Source organism: Mastomys coucha, unplaced genomic scaffold (genome assembly GCF_008632895.1).
Source record: "Mastomys coucha isolate ucsf_1 unplaced genomic scaffold, UCSF_Mcou_1 pScaffold20, whole genome shotgun sequence".
In the NCBI taxonomy this organism is placed as follows: domain Eukaryota; kingdom Metazoa; phylum Chordata; class Mammalia; order Rodentia; family Muridae; genus Mastomys; species Mastomys coucha.
Genome location: NW_022196903.1, coordinates 35341690 through 35360828, shown reverse-complemented (window position 1 = coordinate 35360828; position 19139 = coordinate 35341690). Strand labels below are relative to the sequence as shown.

Here is a 19139-nt window from a genome sequence, read left to right as displayed (position 1 = left end):
GAGAGAGAGAGAGAGAGAGAGAAAGAGGTGGGATCATTAGCTCTGGCGTGAGCTTTCAAATGTCTCCTTGCTGCCCTTCTGCTTTGTATTGCTGCCAAGAACACAGTCACTGATGCCAATTGGTGCAGTTCTGCAGCCATGCCATGTTGTCCTGGCCCTATCTATTCACCCAATGACAACCACTCATTGAGAGGTTCTGAAGTCTGACCCTCATGACTGTGTCCATGATAGGGGCCTCAGAGCCATGGGGTCCTGAGCAGTCTCTCGGGCTTTTCCCTTAGTTTTCTACAATGAGCATGTAATCCTCAGGGTGGAAAGCTCAATAGCTGGTAACAGACTAGTCTAAGGGTTAGGACCAATGTCAACAAAATGCTTTGTTGCATATCAGCATGGATGGAGAGATGGTAAACATGACCCCAGAAGTCAAGCACCCTGAGAGGCACTAGAACCATTTGGATGTATCTTCTCTTAGGTCTTGCTTTTAAAAAAATCTGCCCCTTTCCTATGTCTGTATAGGCTGGAAGATAGCTGCAAGGCTTACTGTTACTCTCTGTAAAATCAGGTCTTCTGACTCATCATGTTTCCCTGGAGAGGGATGGATGTGTTTGCTGGGGCATATCAGGCCAGAAGCAGCAGAGACATTTCCAGAAAAGAAGATTTTCTTTAACTATGAGAAGCAACCAGTATTCCACACAAACACAGAGGGTGTCTGAGTCTATTTCTTCCCCTATGTGACTGAAAATCAGTGAATGAATGTTCCCAGCCGAAGACAGTTGACACCAAATGCTCTGAGCAATGATTTTGACCTTATTATTCTGAATATTACATAGGTGGGCAGCACTGGAGACCTAAATAACACATCTTCCTGAAGTCAGGAGAAAACTGTGGTACTTTCTAATTAGGTCTCTTACCATGTATATGGATGTCTAAGGAGATGCAAAGTCTCGGGGTAACCTTTCCTATTGAGGAAAGGTGACACATTTGGGTAGAAAACTTCCCCTCAGGGAGAATACACCAGCACAGTGTCAGGGCCCAGGCCACCTGACCCGGACCTGAGGCCAAAGAAGACTTATCTGGCTCTGGAGTGAGCTATCTAATTATGCTTTCAAGATCCCTAGAAGTGAGAAAGGGGGCCGCTGAAAGGCTGTCCGGTGACTAAAGTTAGAACAGATTTTTTTTTTCTTATGTTTGTCCACACACCTCCTTGTGAGACCTTGGGCCATGGCAAACAAGGAGAGAGGTGCTTGAAATATCTAGTCTCCCTAAGAAGTTAATTGTCACAAATGGATCATAAGGAAAGCCACGGGGAGAAGGAATGTAGGAAAAGAGCTATAATTCCCCAATGAGAACAGGAAATTGTATTTTGCCCTAGTTAGACCCCCAACTTTCCCAAACCTCCAGTCTAGGAGGGAGCAAAAGAAATGACTGTTGAAAGTGGCCTCATGCTGTTGGTTTGCACAGAGCCTGCAGCATGCAACTGTATTCCTTGTATACACACAGCTATTGGAACTGGACCTGGAAAGGAACCAGGGTCCCCTCGAAAGGTTGGAGTTAGTGGAGTCTGACCTAGAGAGTGTCACAAACCAAGACATTTCTCTTTCTTCTCCTTTACACAATCCCTAGCTACCTCAGAGCCAGACAGCTCCAGAAACTGCATCAGAGGGGGCTTGTTTTAACCAGTGGTCAATCCCTTATGGTAGAGGAGTCAGATCACGTGGACAGAGATTGCTCTCTGCTATCAGTGTGGAGACTTCCATCCTGATTAGGTGCCTGAGCTTGTTTTGTTGCTAAGAAGGATCAGAATCCAGCATCTGTATCTGTCCCTGTCCAGTTGTAATAGTGAAAGAGTTACTCTAAGGTCCTGTTCTGCGGATGCTGAGTTGATGAGCTGAGCCCAGAGAGTTTAATCTCCTTCCTGGGAGTCCATCAAATGTTTCAGGAATGCTTGTATTTCAAAAGAAGCCAGTGAGTTTTTACTAACAGTTCATCATGGTATTGGACAACTGGATAGAGTAGATGATCTGTTTATGATGAGTATGGATTTTTATAAATAAAGCATAAATGAGAGGTCTGTGGACAAGTATGTTGAAGCAAGTTTACTCAAGAAAAGTTTAGAGTCAATAAGAAAATGTCCCATTTGGCTTAGCTTCCTCCATCTTTTTGCAACTGGAAAACAGCTGGAATTAGCATTCAGTCACAGAAAAGTGTCCCAAGTGGGTGTTCATGGATACATACCTGCTTATCCCTGCTCAGCTCAAGACACCCAGAAGGAAAGCAAAAGACCTCTCAACCCGAGAGACTTTCTTTCACCTTAAGAGAAAAATCTAGCTTTTCAAAGAAAAAGAAAATCGTCAATTAAAAAAAAAAAACTGAGTTAAAAAAAATGATTTCCCTTATAATAGAATATACCCTTTGTCTTTAAAATGATCCTTAGAAATCTCAATGGGGGCAGGTCTCTGTGAGGGAAAGCCGGGAGGGGGAGCAGCATTTGATGTAAATAAATTAATTTAAAAAAATGTCAGTTGGACGCCAGCAGCATTTCCTGACACCAGCTTGCCCCTGTTCACCTGGTATGTCTACCCTCTGGGTGTTCACATGCAAGATCTGCTGTAGAATCTGACCAGGGCCCTTATGAGGGGGGTCTTGAGAAATGCATCCACACCTGTTTATAGGTACACAATGACACCACACACGCACACACACATACACACACACACAGAGTGCACCAGAGTGTCACACACAAAGAAATACCCACATTGAAATCCATCAGCTATTTCACCTGATAGGAGTTACACACACACACACACACACACACACACACACACACACACACACACACATGCACACGTGCACACACACAGAGCAGGGAATCAAAAGAGCAGATGAGAAGAATAGGACCTACAGCCTGGTAGATGGAGGGAGGGGAGGGAAGCTGTTAGTAGGTGCGGAGTCTGGTAGGAGAAGAGGTTGGAAACAGGGAGCTACGAAAGAGCACGTGGGGAGAAAGGCTGCCGAGTGATTGGCAAAGTTTCCAAAGCAGATCTGTTCTGCAGCAGCTGAGCTCCCCTTCTGCATGGCTGACCATGGTTGTGCCAGCTCAGGATTCTCTCTTTGCCTCCCCAGGGACACTTGGCACCAGCAGGGTTCCCAAGGTAACCATGAGTGGTTCCTGCCCTGTGGCACTCACAGCTCTGGCTGACTTCTTCACCAGCACCCAGTGCAAATTTGCTCATGTGAGCCTGAGATACCTGGACGGCCTTGTCAGTTTGGTTGGCACCTCAGTTTGGGTGCTAGCCTCTAGGATAGATAGCTATTTTGAGATTCATGGCCTTGAAGATGAAGAGGAAAGGGAGGAGAATGGGAAGAGTCAAGAGTTCTCCATTAGTTTACATAATATCATACAAACTTGAGCCCATGGGACATGGAGGTGCTCTCTCTGCATGTGACTCATTTCCTTTCCTCTGTATAGGGCTTGCCCCTAGAAGAGGAACAGACATCCAGTGACAAAGGACAGCCCCACAGTGGGGAGTGAAGGTCTTGTTTGGTATACATACTCGCACATCAGCAACCAGAGGCAATATTCCTTTTCTCTCCTGAACTGTATGTTTCCCTCTCTTCTCTTATGACTTTTGTGCCCAGCTGTGTCTTGAACTTCCAAAAATTAGTGGACTAAATCTTGCGGAGTTCCAGAACCATACTGTGAGGTACCACAAGGTTCTCTGGCCCAGTAGTTTTGTTCTTTGTTTGCCCTCTGGGAATTTCAGCTGTACCAAAATAACAAAAAAAAAAAAAAAAAAAAAAAAAAAAAAAAAAAAAAAAAAGCAACACAAATAATAAAATACCACACTCATGAAATATCCACCACGTGTGCATGCACATGTGCGTGGACACACACACCATACACACACACACACTCACTTTTGTCTCTCTCCAGGGATCTGCAGCCACTGTACTGGCACCCCTGAAGGCCTGCCCCTCAAGATAATTCCCAGTTCTTGGGGCCTCTATAATGGATCAAAAACAACAGTAGTGAGAGAGACAACAGAGTAATATGATAATTCCATTCACAGAGTGGAAAAGAAAAAGGAAACTACCCAACACCTGTACACACATGCACACATGCGTGTGTGTGCACACCCACCCACCCACACGCATACTACATACACACACACATCACAGCATTACTCAAAGGCTCCAGTCTGCCCAGAGAGCACAGGCAGGGGAGGACAGGGTGGCCTCTTGTTTAACTGGGTGTAAGGCAGCTGGAAGGTGAGACTGGGTTTTCTGAGCATCCACTGAAATGTCCATTAGTTGATGTGGATCTTGCCCCCTCAGCATCTTCTCTCCCCTTCCCACCTCTAAAGCATTGTCCAAAGGTTTGGCTGCAAAGAGAAAACATCCTTCGCAGTCTGTTTTCTCTTCCACTTGTGCTGTGTCGCTGGTGGGCTGGGAAGGAGCTCAGAACAGGAAGAGCAGAGAAGTGGTTCTGAAAATGGCCTCAAGGATGTGGTTACATTCTATGAACTCAAGGGACTGAGTTTCCCCCATGAGATGATGGCTGGGGTGGTGGTGGTGTCCTCTCCTGTTGGCCCCGAGTGCAGCACTTCCTTCTCTGATTCTGTGTCGCTTTAGACCACTGCCTCTGTCCCTTCCAGCTCACCACCACATCCTTACAAGTGACAGGGATCAAGACGACTGTGGTGGCTTTCAACTCTGTCTTGAAGAAATCATGAAGCCAAAGTCAGAAACGGATGAGAGAGCCACAGGATGGGGACACTTTTCCCATCTTGGACATGAGGCAACACAAAGTCTGGTGAGATGCAGGTGCCTGAGCCAGCTCAACTCTACCTTGGCACTGGCATCATCTTGATTGAGTTTCATTTATATATGTATATTATATATATATTTATATATATATATAGGTATGGGTTTGTTTGTTTGTTTTTTAGCACACTGTCCCATTCTCTGGTCTGGATTTAGGGCAGTTGGTCCTCGGGACAGGTTGGACAGAGGGGGCCAAGGTACAGAAGAATCCCGAGATTAGTGTGAGGCCCAGGCCCCCCCATGCACAGAACATGGACCATCCATAGCCATGGCTGATGTCATCCGGGAGTCCATATAGGTAGCGTGGGTAACGTGATAGCTCAAAGTTGATCCCAGCCACGCAGGTACACAGTGAAATGATGCAGAAGGTTCCTGGAGACCAAGGGAGGAAACATGGGGCAGGGAAATGGGGAAGGGAAAGGAAGAGGGGAGGAAGAGAGAAGAGAGGTTAGGATTGTTACATTAAAAGTTCGTAAGTGGGGTAGATAAGGAGATTTAGGGAAGAGCAGGCCCTCATCAAGAGATGCTCATCAGAGGAGGGCACTCTTAAAGGCTCATTGCTTCTGTTTTCCCCAACCATTGCCCATCTTGGACAAATTCAGGAAGTCTCTTCTTTGATAAAAATGCCCCCAATGAGTATCTCATTAGAGATTTATAGAAGGTGGAATGATCACAGAATATTTAATCCATTTTTATAGAGTTTTTAAAATATGCTGTCTTCCACTGTTCCACACAAAACATCCCACAAAACATCTCCTTTCTTTCAGATGCATCACATCTTATACAAACTTAAGCACCCTTTCTTCAATCTAGTCACCAACAGCTCTGGCCACCAAGAAGCAAAACGTCTTCTCCGTTTGTTCTCTCAGTTGCCTGACACTTGAAAATCGTCTCCATTTTTCTATAAGGTAACATTTCTGAAAACATGTTGCCATGGAGAACTAGCATTCTGAAATACTTCTTCATAATATAGGAGGTGGTGGGGTCAACACGCTGGGACCAACATGTGTTTTCACAACCTTGCTATCCACACAGGCATCAGTTAACTTATCTAACATGCTTCAATGAGAAATTTAACAAACCTATTTGATATTAGGATTATCTCTAAAATATCTTCCTCATCACATACATGCAAACACACATATAACACAAGAGATATATTCCGCAAATTAACCTTCAACTACAAGATCATTAGAAGAGTTGAAACAGGGTAAAATGTATTATATTAATATGCCCACTCTTAATCAATACCCATATTTGGTATAGCCACAGTGTAGGCAAGAGCTTTTCAGTATTTGCTTGCATGTATGTCTCATGTAACCCAAAGAAGCCGAGGGTAGTTGGAAAAACAAGACAGGTAAGTTTTCTTACAAGGGAAGAAATGAGAGATTATGTGATCTCCATTCTGCAGAACCTTCCTCTCTAACTTCTGGGTTTCTTTACTATTCATGCCCTATGTCTTCCAGAAGGTTCCGGGAGAACACAGAAAGGAATGCAGACAAAGGCAATGAAATTCCTAAGTCTGTGACTATTTAAATGGCCATGGAAGCTGCAGTCATATCTAACAATTAAGAAGTGCTGTGCGACTAATTAAAGTACAGAGAGCATCAGTGGAGTGCTCTGCCACAAACAGGACATTGCTGCCATCCCACTGTGGAAGATGAGTGAGAAGAATTTAAGAGCCAGAATTCAAAGAGGACCGGAGCAGAATCATCTTCTAAACATGATAGGACTCACAAACTGACAGTGTGATGGTCACTTACACAAGACCCTAGCTTTGCAACATTCCAGCAAGAGAGGGGAAGGGCCTCACTGCTCCCCACACCTACCTGAGGAGCTGACGACAGCTGATGGCTTCTGGGGAAGAAAGAGAGTCTGTTTTCTTGAACGGTGTAGCCCCTGGTACATTGACTAGCTGATAACTTAGATCCACAAGTATATGCAGTGCAAACTAAGACTTGGTGTTTTTGAGTGAGTGAGTAAGAAATAGAGAAGAAAGAGCACAAGTAAGCAAGTGTGCACGAAGTTGGGAGTGGGTGAAAGGTGAGGGGAGGTGCTTGAAGGAGATATGGGGAGAAGTGGGGGTGAGTATAATAAAAATACACTCTGGGAAACTGTCAAAGAATTACTAAAAATCTTGTAATTTTAAAAGTGCCATGTGCCAAAAGTTATGTCACGTGCTTAGCCTTTTATTCTCCCTTCCTTCCTTCCTTCCTTCCTTCCTTCCTTCCTTCCTTCCTTCCTTCCTTCCTTTCCTTTTGTATTCAGTTATTTACTTTACATCCCAACCACAGCTTCCCCTCCCTCCCGACACTTCCCTTTCACTTCCTCTCCCGGCCTCCTCCCCTTCTCAGAACCGTGGATATCAACTAGCCTTGGCCTATCAAGTTACAGTAAGCCTAAACACATCTTCTCCCTTTGAGGCTAGACAAGGCAGTCCAGGTAGGGGATCCAAAAGGAGGCAATGCAGACAAGGGTAGCCCCTGTTCCCACTTAAGGAAGTCTCACATGAAGACCCAGCTGCACAACTGCTACATGTGTGCGGAGGGCCTAGGTGCATCCCATGCACGCTCTCTGCTTGGCCGTCCAGTCTCTATGAGCCCCTATGGGCACAGGTTAGTTGATTCTGTACATTGTCTTGATATATCCTTGATCCCTCTGGCTCCTTCTTCAATCTTTTCTCCCCGTCTTCCACAGGGTTCCCCAAGCTTTGCTTAATGTTTGGCTGTAGGTCTCTGCATCAGTTTTCATCAGTTACTGAGTGAACCCTCTATGATGACAGTTAATGCTAGGCTACTGTCTGCAAGTACTGCAAAATATCACAAATAGTGTCAGGGGTGGGCTCCCTCTCATGTATCTCATGCTGGGCCAGTTATTAGTTAGCTTTTTCCCTCAAATTTTGCTCCATCTTTTACCCCCTGTACATCTTACAAGCAGGACAAATTGTAAGCCTATGGTTTTTGTGGCTGTACTGGTTTCTCAATCCCTCCATTGGAAGTCTTGCCTGGTTACAGGAGATGGATGGTTCAGGCTCCATAATCTCCATTGCTAGCTAGGAGTCTTAGCCAGGGGTCACACTCATAGATTCTTGGGAGTTTCCATTATCCTAGGTTTCTAGCTCAGCCCAGAGATACCACTACACCTTTCTAATCCAGTTGTCTCTCCCAGTACTCTCTCCCACTGTCCTATCCTCCTATCATCAGGGGTGGATAGAGTTAGTAGGGGAGGGGTGGGGGGATGGCCCTTAGTTCTTAAAACAGTTCTGTTGTATAGATTGTATTTTTATTTCTCTTACTGATAAGGGTATTGAGGCTTCAACAGGTTAAGTCCTGTGCCTGACATCACACAGCAGATAGATGGGAAAGTCAGGCTACAATCTCAGGCAGCTAGGCTACTGCTTATAGTCTTATTATGCTCTTACTTCTTTTGGGGGGAGGTGGGAGGGTCACTGGATATTAACTTGGGCCTTTGTGCATACAAAACACGTACTCTACCACTGAGCTATATCCCAAGCCTTTATTTTTATTTTTATTTTTAAGATTTGCTAAGTTTCCCAGACTGGACTTGAACTTATTTTATAGCTCAGTCAGGCCTTAATTCTGTAGTACTTTTGCCTCAGACTCCTGAGTAGCTAGGATTACATGTGTGTGCCACTGTTTCCAGCTCTATAGTACTATTGAAGACTGGCCTCAGGCAGCTGGTTCCTTCCTATCCACCCCCGGTTGTCCACTAAAATTCCAGCTGTGCTCTGCCTCCTGCCTTGTTGATGCATGACACTGATATAACAGATGATCTGTTGGTGGTTGTTATAAGGGTTCTACTGAAGGAGAACTAAAGTCAGTCAGAGTTCAGATCACAGAAGAAGAAATATAACCAGGCGATGACGATAAAATGTGCTCAGTGTCGTCCATAAGCTAAGAATTGAGAATTCAAAGCACGGGGGCTGGAGAAATGGCCCGAACGTTAAGAACAAGTTTGGTTCCCATCGCTCATGTGGCAACGCACAGCTTCCCATAATTACAGTCTGGGAGATCCTAGCCCTCTAGGATACAGCACTTATGTCCACATCCTCCAAATATACACGGACATGCACACATACCATGCACATACATAATAAAAATATAGGACTCAATTTTTTAAAAGGATGGAAGGAAGTAAAAAAGAAAATCCAATGCACAGTGATAGAACAGGCTATCAAGTTAGCAAAGTTTTGTTTTAGATTTTTGGGATTCTCTTTGTCTCTCTCCCTCTGTCTCTCTCTCTCCTTCTTCTCCTCTCTCTCTCCCCCTTCTCTCTCTTTCCCTCTCTCTCTCGCTCCCTCCCTCCCTCCTTTCTACTCTCCTTCTTTTCCTCCCTCCAAAGTGTCAGTCCTCACCTTTGCCTTTATTTCAGGCAGCATGTTTCATTGACCTGGTGTGTGCTAAGCATGCTGGGTTATCTGGCCATGCAGCCCCAGGTCCCTACCTATCTCTCCCTCTCCAGTGCTGCCTATGCAAGTGTGAGCACCACACCTGGCTTTTTTTTTACCTGGGTTCTGGATGGAATGCTGTCCTCATGTTTACGTAGTGAGCAGTTTGCTGACCACACTGTCTGCTCACACTCGTTTTGCTTTTGCTTTTCTTTGTTTGTTTAGGGTTTTATTTGTTTGTTTTTATGTATTTTAAGTAATAAGGGCACTGAAAAAAGAAAAGGACCATCCTATAGATCTGTGGAAAGTGAAGGCTGTTATTGTTTAACAGAAAATGATTGTTAAAACATTTGGTCTATTCATTTCTCACCTGGGAAAAGGCCTAGGTCTGAAATTGTTAAGGTGGCAAAGAGTAGCTGGGGAGGAGAGTCCCACACAAGCTCAAACAGTATGTGAATGCAGGTTCTGAGTTGAGAAGCTTGTCTTCTGCGTAGAGGCATGCTATCGACTCTGACCTGTGCTCCTAAAGACCACTGAGAAGTACAGAGGACTGACTATGTGCAAGGAAGCAGCTAAGAGAAAACAAGATCTTTACAGGAGGTATGGGGTAGTTTGGGGGAAGTGGGAGCAGAGCCAAGATGTCCTAATTAATAGATTAGTCAATGGCTACTTCAAGAATGGTTAGATTGTGTGTGTGTGTGTGTGTTTCTTGTGATTTTTCTTTTAATCTTGTTTGTTTTCTAAAGAGAGAGAAAGGGTGTGGGGTTGGGTGGTAGGAAGGTAGGGGGATCTGGGAGGAGATAGGGAGAAACTGATCAGAACATAGTGTATGAAATTTTTTCAATAAAAAATAATTATTTGTAGAGAAAATGGAAAATAAGTTATCAAGATGACTTAGATACAAGTGACATATGACATACATGTGTATAAAACATGTATGTATCATGTCATAAATATGTGTGCAAGTGTATTTATGTGCTTATTAATGCTTATACCACTATTTGTGTGCACATGTATTTGCAATTTACATATGCATATGTATTCTAGGCTTCAAGTTAATATATTTGTGTCCATGGCAACAACAACAGTACACAAACTTCACTCATGAGAATAGTAGCCCCAGACATGCTAAAGTCACAAAGCACCATGGCTCACTGAATCCTAAGGTCCTAAGGACCAAGAGACCAATGATGGCTCTCAAGATGATGAAGTTTCAATACAGACTTTTCAGATCAGAACTGCAGGTTCATTAGCAGAGAAAAGAGATATGGCATGCCCAGGTGGCTCTCTCTGCTTGTGTTTTCAATTTAAGAGTTGACCTCTCAGCTTAACGCTCCAGCGGTCATGCCTGCCTGCTGCCATGCCTCCCCAGAGCCATGGTGATGGTCTCTTATCCCTGTTGGCACATAAGTCGCTTCAATCATGGTGCTTGATCATCAAGCAATAGGAAGGTAACTCCAGCAGGATCGAATGGGTTTTTGATAATATTATGCACACACAGTACAGGTGCCTATGTAGCACCATCCAGCAGTGGGGCTAAGTTCAAATTCCACCTGCCTTTGGGTTGTTCTGGACATTAGGAACCACGGGTAGACCACGATAGAGGATTCTGAGATGGCTGATGTAGACCAAATCGGGATCTTCCATACTGATTCTCTGGCTGTGTCAGAGATCACATAGGACTTCGTAAAAACTTATTAGAAAACAGGTATTCATTCTTAATGGCTTCACCATCCTCTTCACTAAACAGATGTAGGGACTTTGGGAGATAAGTTCTGGGAGGGGAGATCCACACAGCGGGGGGGGGAAAGGTGCCAGGACATACACGAGAGGCTTCAGAAACGAGTCTGCATTCCGCACACTCTATAGGAAAAACAGACCAGTGGACCCCAGCCTCTGAGGCTGTGCTGTAGACTTTGTCCTTCTGCTCGCTGTGGGCATTTAGTGAGGGGCAAGCAGCGAGTCAAGAAAGGCAATTAGGGTTCCAATGGCAATCTAGTACTTGGATCTAATTAAACAGTGCAAGGACAAAGCCCCCACCCTCAAAGCACCCTTCCCTTTGGAGTGGAGCTCACTCTGCACTGCTCATACCTAGTGCCTTCAAGTGTGGCCTGAGGAGTACAAACACAGGACAGCAGCTGCAGAGGGTGGTGGGTATTCATGGTTGCTAAGCAACATCAGGTCTGGGGAAAGGAGTGGCTTTGCCAGGGTGGATGGAGGGGCGGATAGTTGCTAGGCAGTGGGCTTCATAGAACCAGAACTGCCAATCAACAAACATTTATCTTTTGTTTGGACCAATCGCAGTGCTAGATGTTGATGAGAGAAAAGGGGGAGTAAGATATGACCCCTGCTCTAAAGGGTCTTTAATTAAATTGGAAGTAAAAAGCAACTCATGATGTAATGGAGATATAAGCCATGCATGAATGAAAAACCAAGAGTAAAGCAAAAATAACACCAGACAGGGGACTAAGGGACTTGGACTTATTGTCATCAGCTCTGAGCCTTTGGTTCCTTCTTCTGAGAAATCAGAGAGCTGAAGCAGAGACTAAATGTTTTCTCTCTAGGGAACTCGGTGTAGCAGGGTCCAGTGAATAGTAAACACCCGAGGGGTCAGGGGTGGGGGAGGAGTGGCTAGAGCAACTTCAATGTAGGCCGTAGTGCTGGATGAGGAGTGCTTCTAGGGAGAAGCAAGGGGCCAGACTGGTCAGGAACCCTGGCCCCATGGCTTCATGTCTGATAGAGAGCAGCATGCTAGGTACCTGCTACACCTGTCGGTCGTAAGGTGTTCAGTGCTACCACCCAAGCCTGGTTTCCATGTTAGATCAACTCCCATAATAGACCCCTGGCATTTTGACTTCTACTTCTGCCCTATAGAAGAGCCAATGGAAATTAAAACTAGACAAATTATGGTTCTATCCTGTTAAAAAAAAAAAAAAGAAAAAGAAACCCTTCAACAGCATCTAGCAATGCAACTTAAACTTTTCCTCTTCTCCATAATGAGAATCCTGAGTGGATTCTGTTCACTTACCAGAGTAAATGCCTTCCTCACCTTGACCACACAGCCCTACACTCGGGCTATGCTAAAAAGTGTGCTGTGATTTTAAACTAGAGAAGCATGCTTCACAATTGGGCCTGAGTTTCTGGTTGTCAACTCACATGTCATCCCGAGAGGGGGGGGTGAGGGAGAGAGAGAGAGAGAGAGAGAGACAGAGAGAGAGAGAGACAGAGACAGAGACAGAGACAGAGAGATTATTCCTGGCTTCCTGTAAAGTAGCCCCTGCCTTAATGGTTTTATGTGTAGATGTTTTTAGAATGGCCACTAGGAAAGAGGGGAGAAGCATGAGAGACTCCCAGCCCTTTCTCCTCTATTTGAGCAGAACAGCTCTGCTTTGATCTGTTTCCACGACGAATGACGAATTTCACTGTGAGAAAGCATTCCAAGACCTATGCCATTTAAAGACCACCACCGACATGCTTTAGGTGTGCCACTGCATGTGCCATCCTTGGGATGGCAAAGTCCAATGGCTGCTCTACTAATGACAAGCCCATCCATACCTTTGGCAGAAATGTCTCACAGTCTCAACCCTCCTGCCTGCTAGCCCTGTAAGAAATCTCTGACTTCTCACTCTGACTTCTCAACACAGTTTCTAGGCAGCCAGCCATAGCCAGTCAGTCCCAGCTGGTAGGAACGAGAAATAAAACCTAATTAGCCTCTTGGTGCCAGGATTCTTGCTGCTCTGGGCTCAGAGTTCAGGAGTCCAGTTAGAATCAGATACGGTGCCAGTCCAAGAAGCTACAGGCTGAGAGTTTACACTAACAAGACCTGCTGGCATGCAGGCAATGCCAACCCGCATACTGTCTTGTGCCCCTATTTGTAAACTCTACCTGCAGGCAGGGAGCCACAGCACAGGACAGCAACTGGCAGTGCGTTTGAGTGCTGCCGTTGCTGACTCGCCCACAGCGCACGCTTCCTCTCTTGTCTATCTACCTCAGGTTCTTCCAGGAAGCACACGTCTAACGCCACTTTGCAGCTACTCGCCCTGTGCTGCATGCTCTTAACCTCTGAGCCCTGTCAATACCTGGCTATGAAAAGGACGATCTATCTCAGGGTTCTAAAACTGTTGATCTGAATGATGATGCCCTTTAGATCGATAAGGGCAGAGGAAGGTATGGGGCAGGGTGGGTTGCCTGCTGTCGTGCTCCAAGTATATGCAGTTCCCACAGCAGCCAGAAGAGGGCACAAGATCCCCAGGAATGGAGTTACAGAAGGCTCTGAGCTGCCATGTGGATGCTTGGGATCCAACATCAGTCCTCTGGAAGAGTTTCCTGCCCAAATTCCCAACTCCTGTTCTTACCCCAAATACAGCTTCCCCACCCACCTCCTTCACATTACTACCATCTCCAGTTAATGTTTCTGGTTGCCAAACACTAGAGCCAGGCTTTCTCTCTCACTAGCTGGCTGACAGCCTCTTCCTGTTTAGATCCCTCTGGGTTTCCAAGCTGTCCTGAAGCCAGATGTCCTTGTGCTTTCCTAACCGTTTCCTCCAGTCTTCCCTGGTGTGTCTCAGCCTTCATTTGTTGTTTTCCACTTGCAAGTTCCTGCTTTTTCTCTTGGACTACATACACACTTTGGCAACAAAGTGCTCTTCTCTGGCTAGAAATTATCCTAATATATGACTGAGCTCTTTCATCCCAGGAACATGGCATAGCCCTCTGGCCAAACAGAGTTCAGTGCTATTCTATGTTATCATGTGCATGCTTTCACCCAAAACTCAACTGTTGGAAATGGAATCCCTAAATTCCTATACAAGTATATTTAAAGGTGGAGCCTCGGGAAGAGTAATTAGAATCAAATGAGTGGTGTTCTCATGAAAAGAAGAGGCAGGAGAGATGGCTCAGCAGTTAAGAGCACCTGGTTGCTCTTCCAGAATACTGGTGTTCAATGCCCAGCAACCACCTTCTTGTAACTCCAGTACCAGATCTTGTGCCCTCTTGTGGTCTCTGTGGGAACTGCATATACTTGGTGCACAGACATACAAAGCAGGCAAAATCCCCATATACACAGATATAAAATGTTCAAATGCCTTCCACCCTGCTGAGATGCAGAAAAAGGGCCCTCATCAAAGACTGGTGTCATGGTTTTGGGCTTGGCAGCCTTCAGAACCATGAGTCCAATAAGTACCCAGTCTGAGGAAGTTATATGTCTCACTTTATGGTGACCGTGCACCTTGAGAAGTGCCTATCACTATGCAATAGTAACGGCAAGAATACCACGAAAGTGTATGGGAATAGGAGAGAGCAATTTCTCAGTTTCATTCTGATCTTTTAGCATCACTGCCACGTACCTGGCCTATTGCTGACTACAAAATCACTATGAAGCTGTATTAGCTAACTCTCCTCATTGCTATAGCTGGATATCTGGCAAAAAAAAAAAATAAAAAAAAATAAAAAAAACCTAAGGAAGGAAGGGTTTGCTTGGGCTTATAGTTTTGGCATCCAGTTCATCATAGCAGGGTAGGCATGGGGAAAGGGTTATAAGGCAGTAGGCATACTGTATTCTTAGTCAAGAAGGGGGAGGGGACAGAGATGCTGGTGCTCATCTGGCTTTCTTTTAATCCAGCCAAGAACCTCAGTTCATAGAAAAATGGTGCTACAGGGCTGGCGAGATGGCTCAATGAGTAAGAGCACTGGCTGCTCTTCCAAAGGTCCTGAGTTCAAATCCCAGCAACCACATGGTGGCTCACAACCATCCGTAATGAGATCTGACACCCTCTTCTGGTGTGTCTGAAGACAGCTACAGTGTACTTACATATAATAAAAATAAATAAATCTTTAAAAAAAAAAAAAAAGAAAAGAAAAATGGTGCTAACATTTAGAGTGTGGCCAAGGGTCCCAGATGTCCTAGGAGTTATGGGAGGGAGTAGCTGGGGTGTGCGACTTTCCGTACTCACACCAGGAAGCCCTAAGCAGACTGACTAACCATGCTTCCTACTGAAATGTTCAGGGTAGTGCTGTCTACTCTGGAGGCAAGAGGCAGACCATAGCAACTGCCTCATGGAAGTACTGACTATAAGTCAGGTTGAGTATCATGCCTCAGTCAGGACAGCATGGAAATACAGACCTATGGAATGCATTGCCAATGTTAAGAAATGCCCATCTGGGGACTGCATTGTTTGGGAACAGCTGATTCTTTTGTTGCCCTGAAATGTTACCAGGGAGCACTTAGCCATCAGCCCAATATTACTTCCATCTCATCCCAGTACCATGGGATGAGACTATGGTGAGTGAGCATGATATACTATTTTTCAAGCTGGTATGCACTGCTATTGTGTTAATTCCTCATTCAGGCCACTTCTGAGCATTAATTGTAGGTGCATAAGGCCAACAAGATGGTGTCACCTCTGGGATAGTTGCTGTGTTAGCCTACAATGCAAGGGAGGGTAGGTATCACATGTGTTTCCACATCCCTTATGGATGCTCAGAGAAGCCATGGCAGCAATGCCACAGCAATGAGCCCTGTGGAGAAATAGCATCAAAATTTAGGCCTCAGGCTAGGCAACAGGAATGCTCTTACTAATTCAAGAAGCCATCGCCTAGGGAACCGAGGCCCGTACAAGGGTTCTTAAAAGAATCCAGATCAGTTGCATATTGTGTACACAGGCATTTTCCCAAATATCTATTTCTTGTGTGACCAAGATGTGCCCCAAACCTCGCTGGCACGTAATTTCTCCAGCTTTCCAGAGCTAGAGATCCATCTGTGTGACATTTTCTGCTCCCAGGAATGAGGGATGACGTCTTTGTGTCCCCAGCCCTGGCCTGTTTCCCTTGTTGCTGTGAAAGAGTAGGCCTCCGTTGCTGCAGAAATGCCCTTGTAGGCATGCACAAGGGGTGCCCGAGAAGCAGCCTGTTCCCTAAGATCACCCCTCAGTCCCCATTTGATCTTTAAAACTTTAGAGGTGCAAATCAGCAAACGGGGGAAAAATTCCTCCTCCAGCACTAAGCATTCATCCCGGGAAGCTGACATACACTAGATCCTTCCTTTGCTTAGATTAAATGCCCCAGCAGCATTCAGCTCTCGAGAACACTTTATAGCTATGTTCAGACCTGCAAGGAATATAAATTACGGTTGAATTATACACCATTGCATCATCAGCCATCAACAGGCGGGTCACAGGGTTTTACATCAAAGGTGCCTTTGGGACTTGCTAGGATGAGGCAAGAGATGTTGTATGTGTTTGGGAAGTGAGCAGGGTGCAAGGGATGGGGCTCTGCTCTGCATTGCCTCTTCTAGGAGCTGTGAAATTCTTCCAGGCTGAGGCACTGCCAGGAGCAAAACCCAGAAACACCCAGGACGGAAGGATTTTTCTTTTTATCCCCGAGGCTATATCTTTACATTACAAGGCCATTTCTATATGCCAGCATGTTTATGCTACAGTAATGCAGCATTCCCAGTTAAGCAGCTATAATAACTGGGTCATTCACAGATTGGCATCAATTCTAGAGAGAATAGAGTTGGCCACTTAATTTAAAATTTTTATTTGATATATATATGTGTGTGTGTTTTTCTGCATGTATGCATGTATATACCATGTGTGCTGGGACTAGTAGAGCCCAAATTGAGAATCAGATTTTCTGTAGCTGAGATTATAGGTGCTTGTGAGCTGTTCCATGGGTGCCGGGAAGGAACCAAACCCGGGTAATCTGCAGGAGCAGTATGCACTTTTAACTAGTTTCTCCAGATGCTGGGTAAACTTTTCAAAATCCGTAAGTTGGACACCTGAGGGTACAACCAACCATGGGTCAAAATGTTTGAAAAAGATATTTTGTTTGAATAACTGGCCCAACCAATCATGCCCACTGATGTAATAGTGGCTCAAACATCACAGGAGTAACCAACTAGTTTCTGATTGGATTTAAGTGCCACTCCACAAGATGAAACCCATACCTGGGCCCATTGTTGGCCCAAGAATGTGTAGCTACATAGGCCATATGCCTGCTGTTCTTCTGCTAAATGAACCCAGTTGTAAACAGACTCCTAGTAACTTGTTGTTATACCCACAGATTAGTGCATCTCAGGAGCTTCTATTTACAGCAGACGGTCATTGCCACAGACACCCACAAGTATCCAAGGGACAGAGAATGAGAGAATGCAGAGTGCTAGGCCTTCAGTGGACATCTATACTAATCCCCTCCTCTTGAGGCTCAGGGATCTCAGTAGAAGAGAGAAAAGAAAGACCGTAAGATTGAAAGGCTGTGGACAGCTCCAGGAAAGCAGTATCGCCTGGACACAACAGGGCACTCCAGAGGAAAGCCACAGGTCCATGGATACATGAACAGCACAAGCATTGGACTTGTTAGGTGAAAATATGAGCATATGTAAAGTTGAGTAGGTAAGGAAGTGGGTGGATCTAGAAGAAGCTAGAGGATGGAAGAAGATGTCAACACTCATTGTTTGAAATTCTCAAAGAACTATTTTTCTTAAGGGAGTGGGGGAAGGACCCCGTTTGTAGTGAATGAGTATTGAGTTTCCCCTTGTGGTCATTCGCTAGACAACACACTGCACAGCAGTTCACACTGCTGACTTGATCTTGAACTTTCAGCCTCTAAACAATGAAAGTGAATTCCTACTGTTGAAGCCACTTGGCCTGTGCTTTTATGTCACATCTGTCCTAGCATACTGATGCAGCAGGCATATAGACATTCTTCTTTGGTCTAATAGAATTACATTTTAATGTGTAAAACAATGTAGTAAAACAAGAGTGTCTGGGCTGGGCAGAGGGTTCAGCTGGCAAAGCTCTTGCCTTGTGAACATGAGGATTTAAGTTCAACACCCAGAACTTACATTACTGCACTGGGCTTGGTGGCACAACTTGTGCTTCAGGCACTGGGGAGGTAGAAGCAGGAGGATTCCTGGAGGTCAGTAGTTGGCCAGTCTAGCTTAATGGATGATCTCTGGAATGATGAGAGGTCTCAAAGAGGTAAAAATTGTTCCAGAGAATGACATTTGAGATTCTCCTCACATGCATGTTTACCTGAACACATGTGTGCATGTACACACACACACACACACACACACACACCAAAAATGTCTACACACACATACAGATATGCATGTCTACACACACACACATGCGCACACATGTGCCAAAAATGTCTGTTTCCAGATTTGATGGTCATCCCATAGCTAGGACAGACACAAAATGTATCCATTTGAAAGAATCCCTGGTTGTGGTGCTGAGGTTCCTTGTATCGTCTCTCACCTTTGTTGCCTGTGCTCATGCCTGCCCAAATGCATAGATGCTATTACAAACTCACTGGCCCTAGGGCACTTACACTAAAGTCAGAGCCTTTAAAAACTTGTGAAAACATCTAGTGGGGTGCTCAAAGGTAGAAGGCTGAGCTAAGCTTTTCCTTATGACGAGAAGTGACCAAGGTCAAAGTGTCATCAGGATTCAGACCTTCCCATCTGCTACCCAGTGAACACAGAGTCCCTGAAGTTATATCCGAACAGGCTTTCCCTCCAGTGCACCTTACACAAGATAACCCACAGCTCTTTTGAACTCCTAAAGCTTCCACCATCTCAAACAGGCAACTCAACAACCACCCAGAAATTGTCTTCTGGTTGAGTTTGTGTCTAACTGGATTAACTTTCTCAAGGGCCAGATAGTGGAGGTGTGTCCTAGGTTATACACAGAGGGTTATATACATAGGGGGTTTCCACCTATGGAGTTTTCATTTCATATATTTCTATATTTATTTATTTCATATAAATCTTGAAACTTAAGAGAAAAAGTGAAATAGACATGTATCTGATCCACCCCAGTCTCTGGAATGCCACTTAAATTGTGATTTTCTGCAGAGGTGTTTGTGAGTCTCAATCTGTCAGAGTCTCTCTCTCTCTCTCTCT

General features: G+C 45.0%; 1 protein-coding gene and 1 long non-coding RNA gene across 2 annotated transcripts in view; one reads left to right on the top strand and one right to left on the bottom strand.

The window, feature by feature from the left end:
* Nucleotides 1–183: 183 nt before the first annotated feature.
* Tmem178b (transmembrane protein 178B) overlaps nt 184–19139 on the bottom strand; it is a 374345-nt gene continuing 355389 nt past the window's right edge. Inside the window, exon 4 of the mRNA XM_031381640.1 lies at nt 184–5196. Within this exon, the coding sequence (XP_031237500.1) occupies nt 4946–5196 (251 nt within the window). The 3' untranslated portion in view covers nt 184–4945. The remainder of the gene's footprint in view (nt 5197–19139) is intronic.
* On the top strand, nt 4697–6938 carry LOC116098779. The gene is made up of 3 exons (XR_004121949.1): nt 4697–4813; nt 5592–5732; nt 6291–6938. It is a non-coding gene; the product is annotated as an uncharacterized LOC116098779 (long non-coding RNA).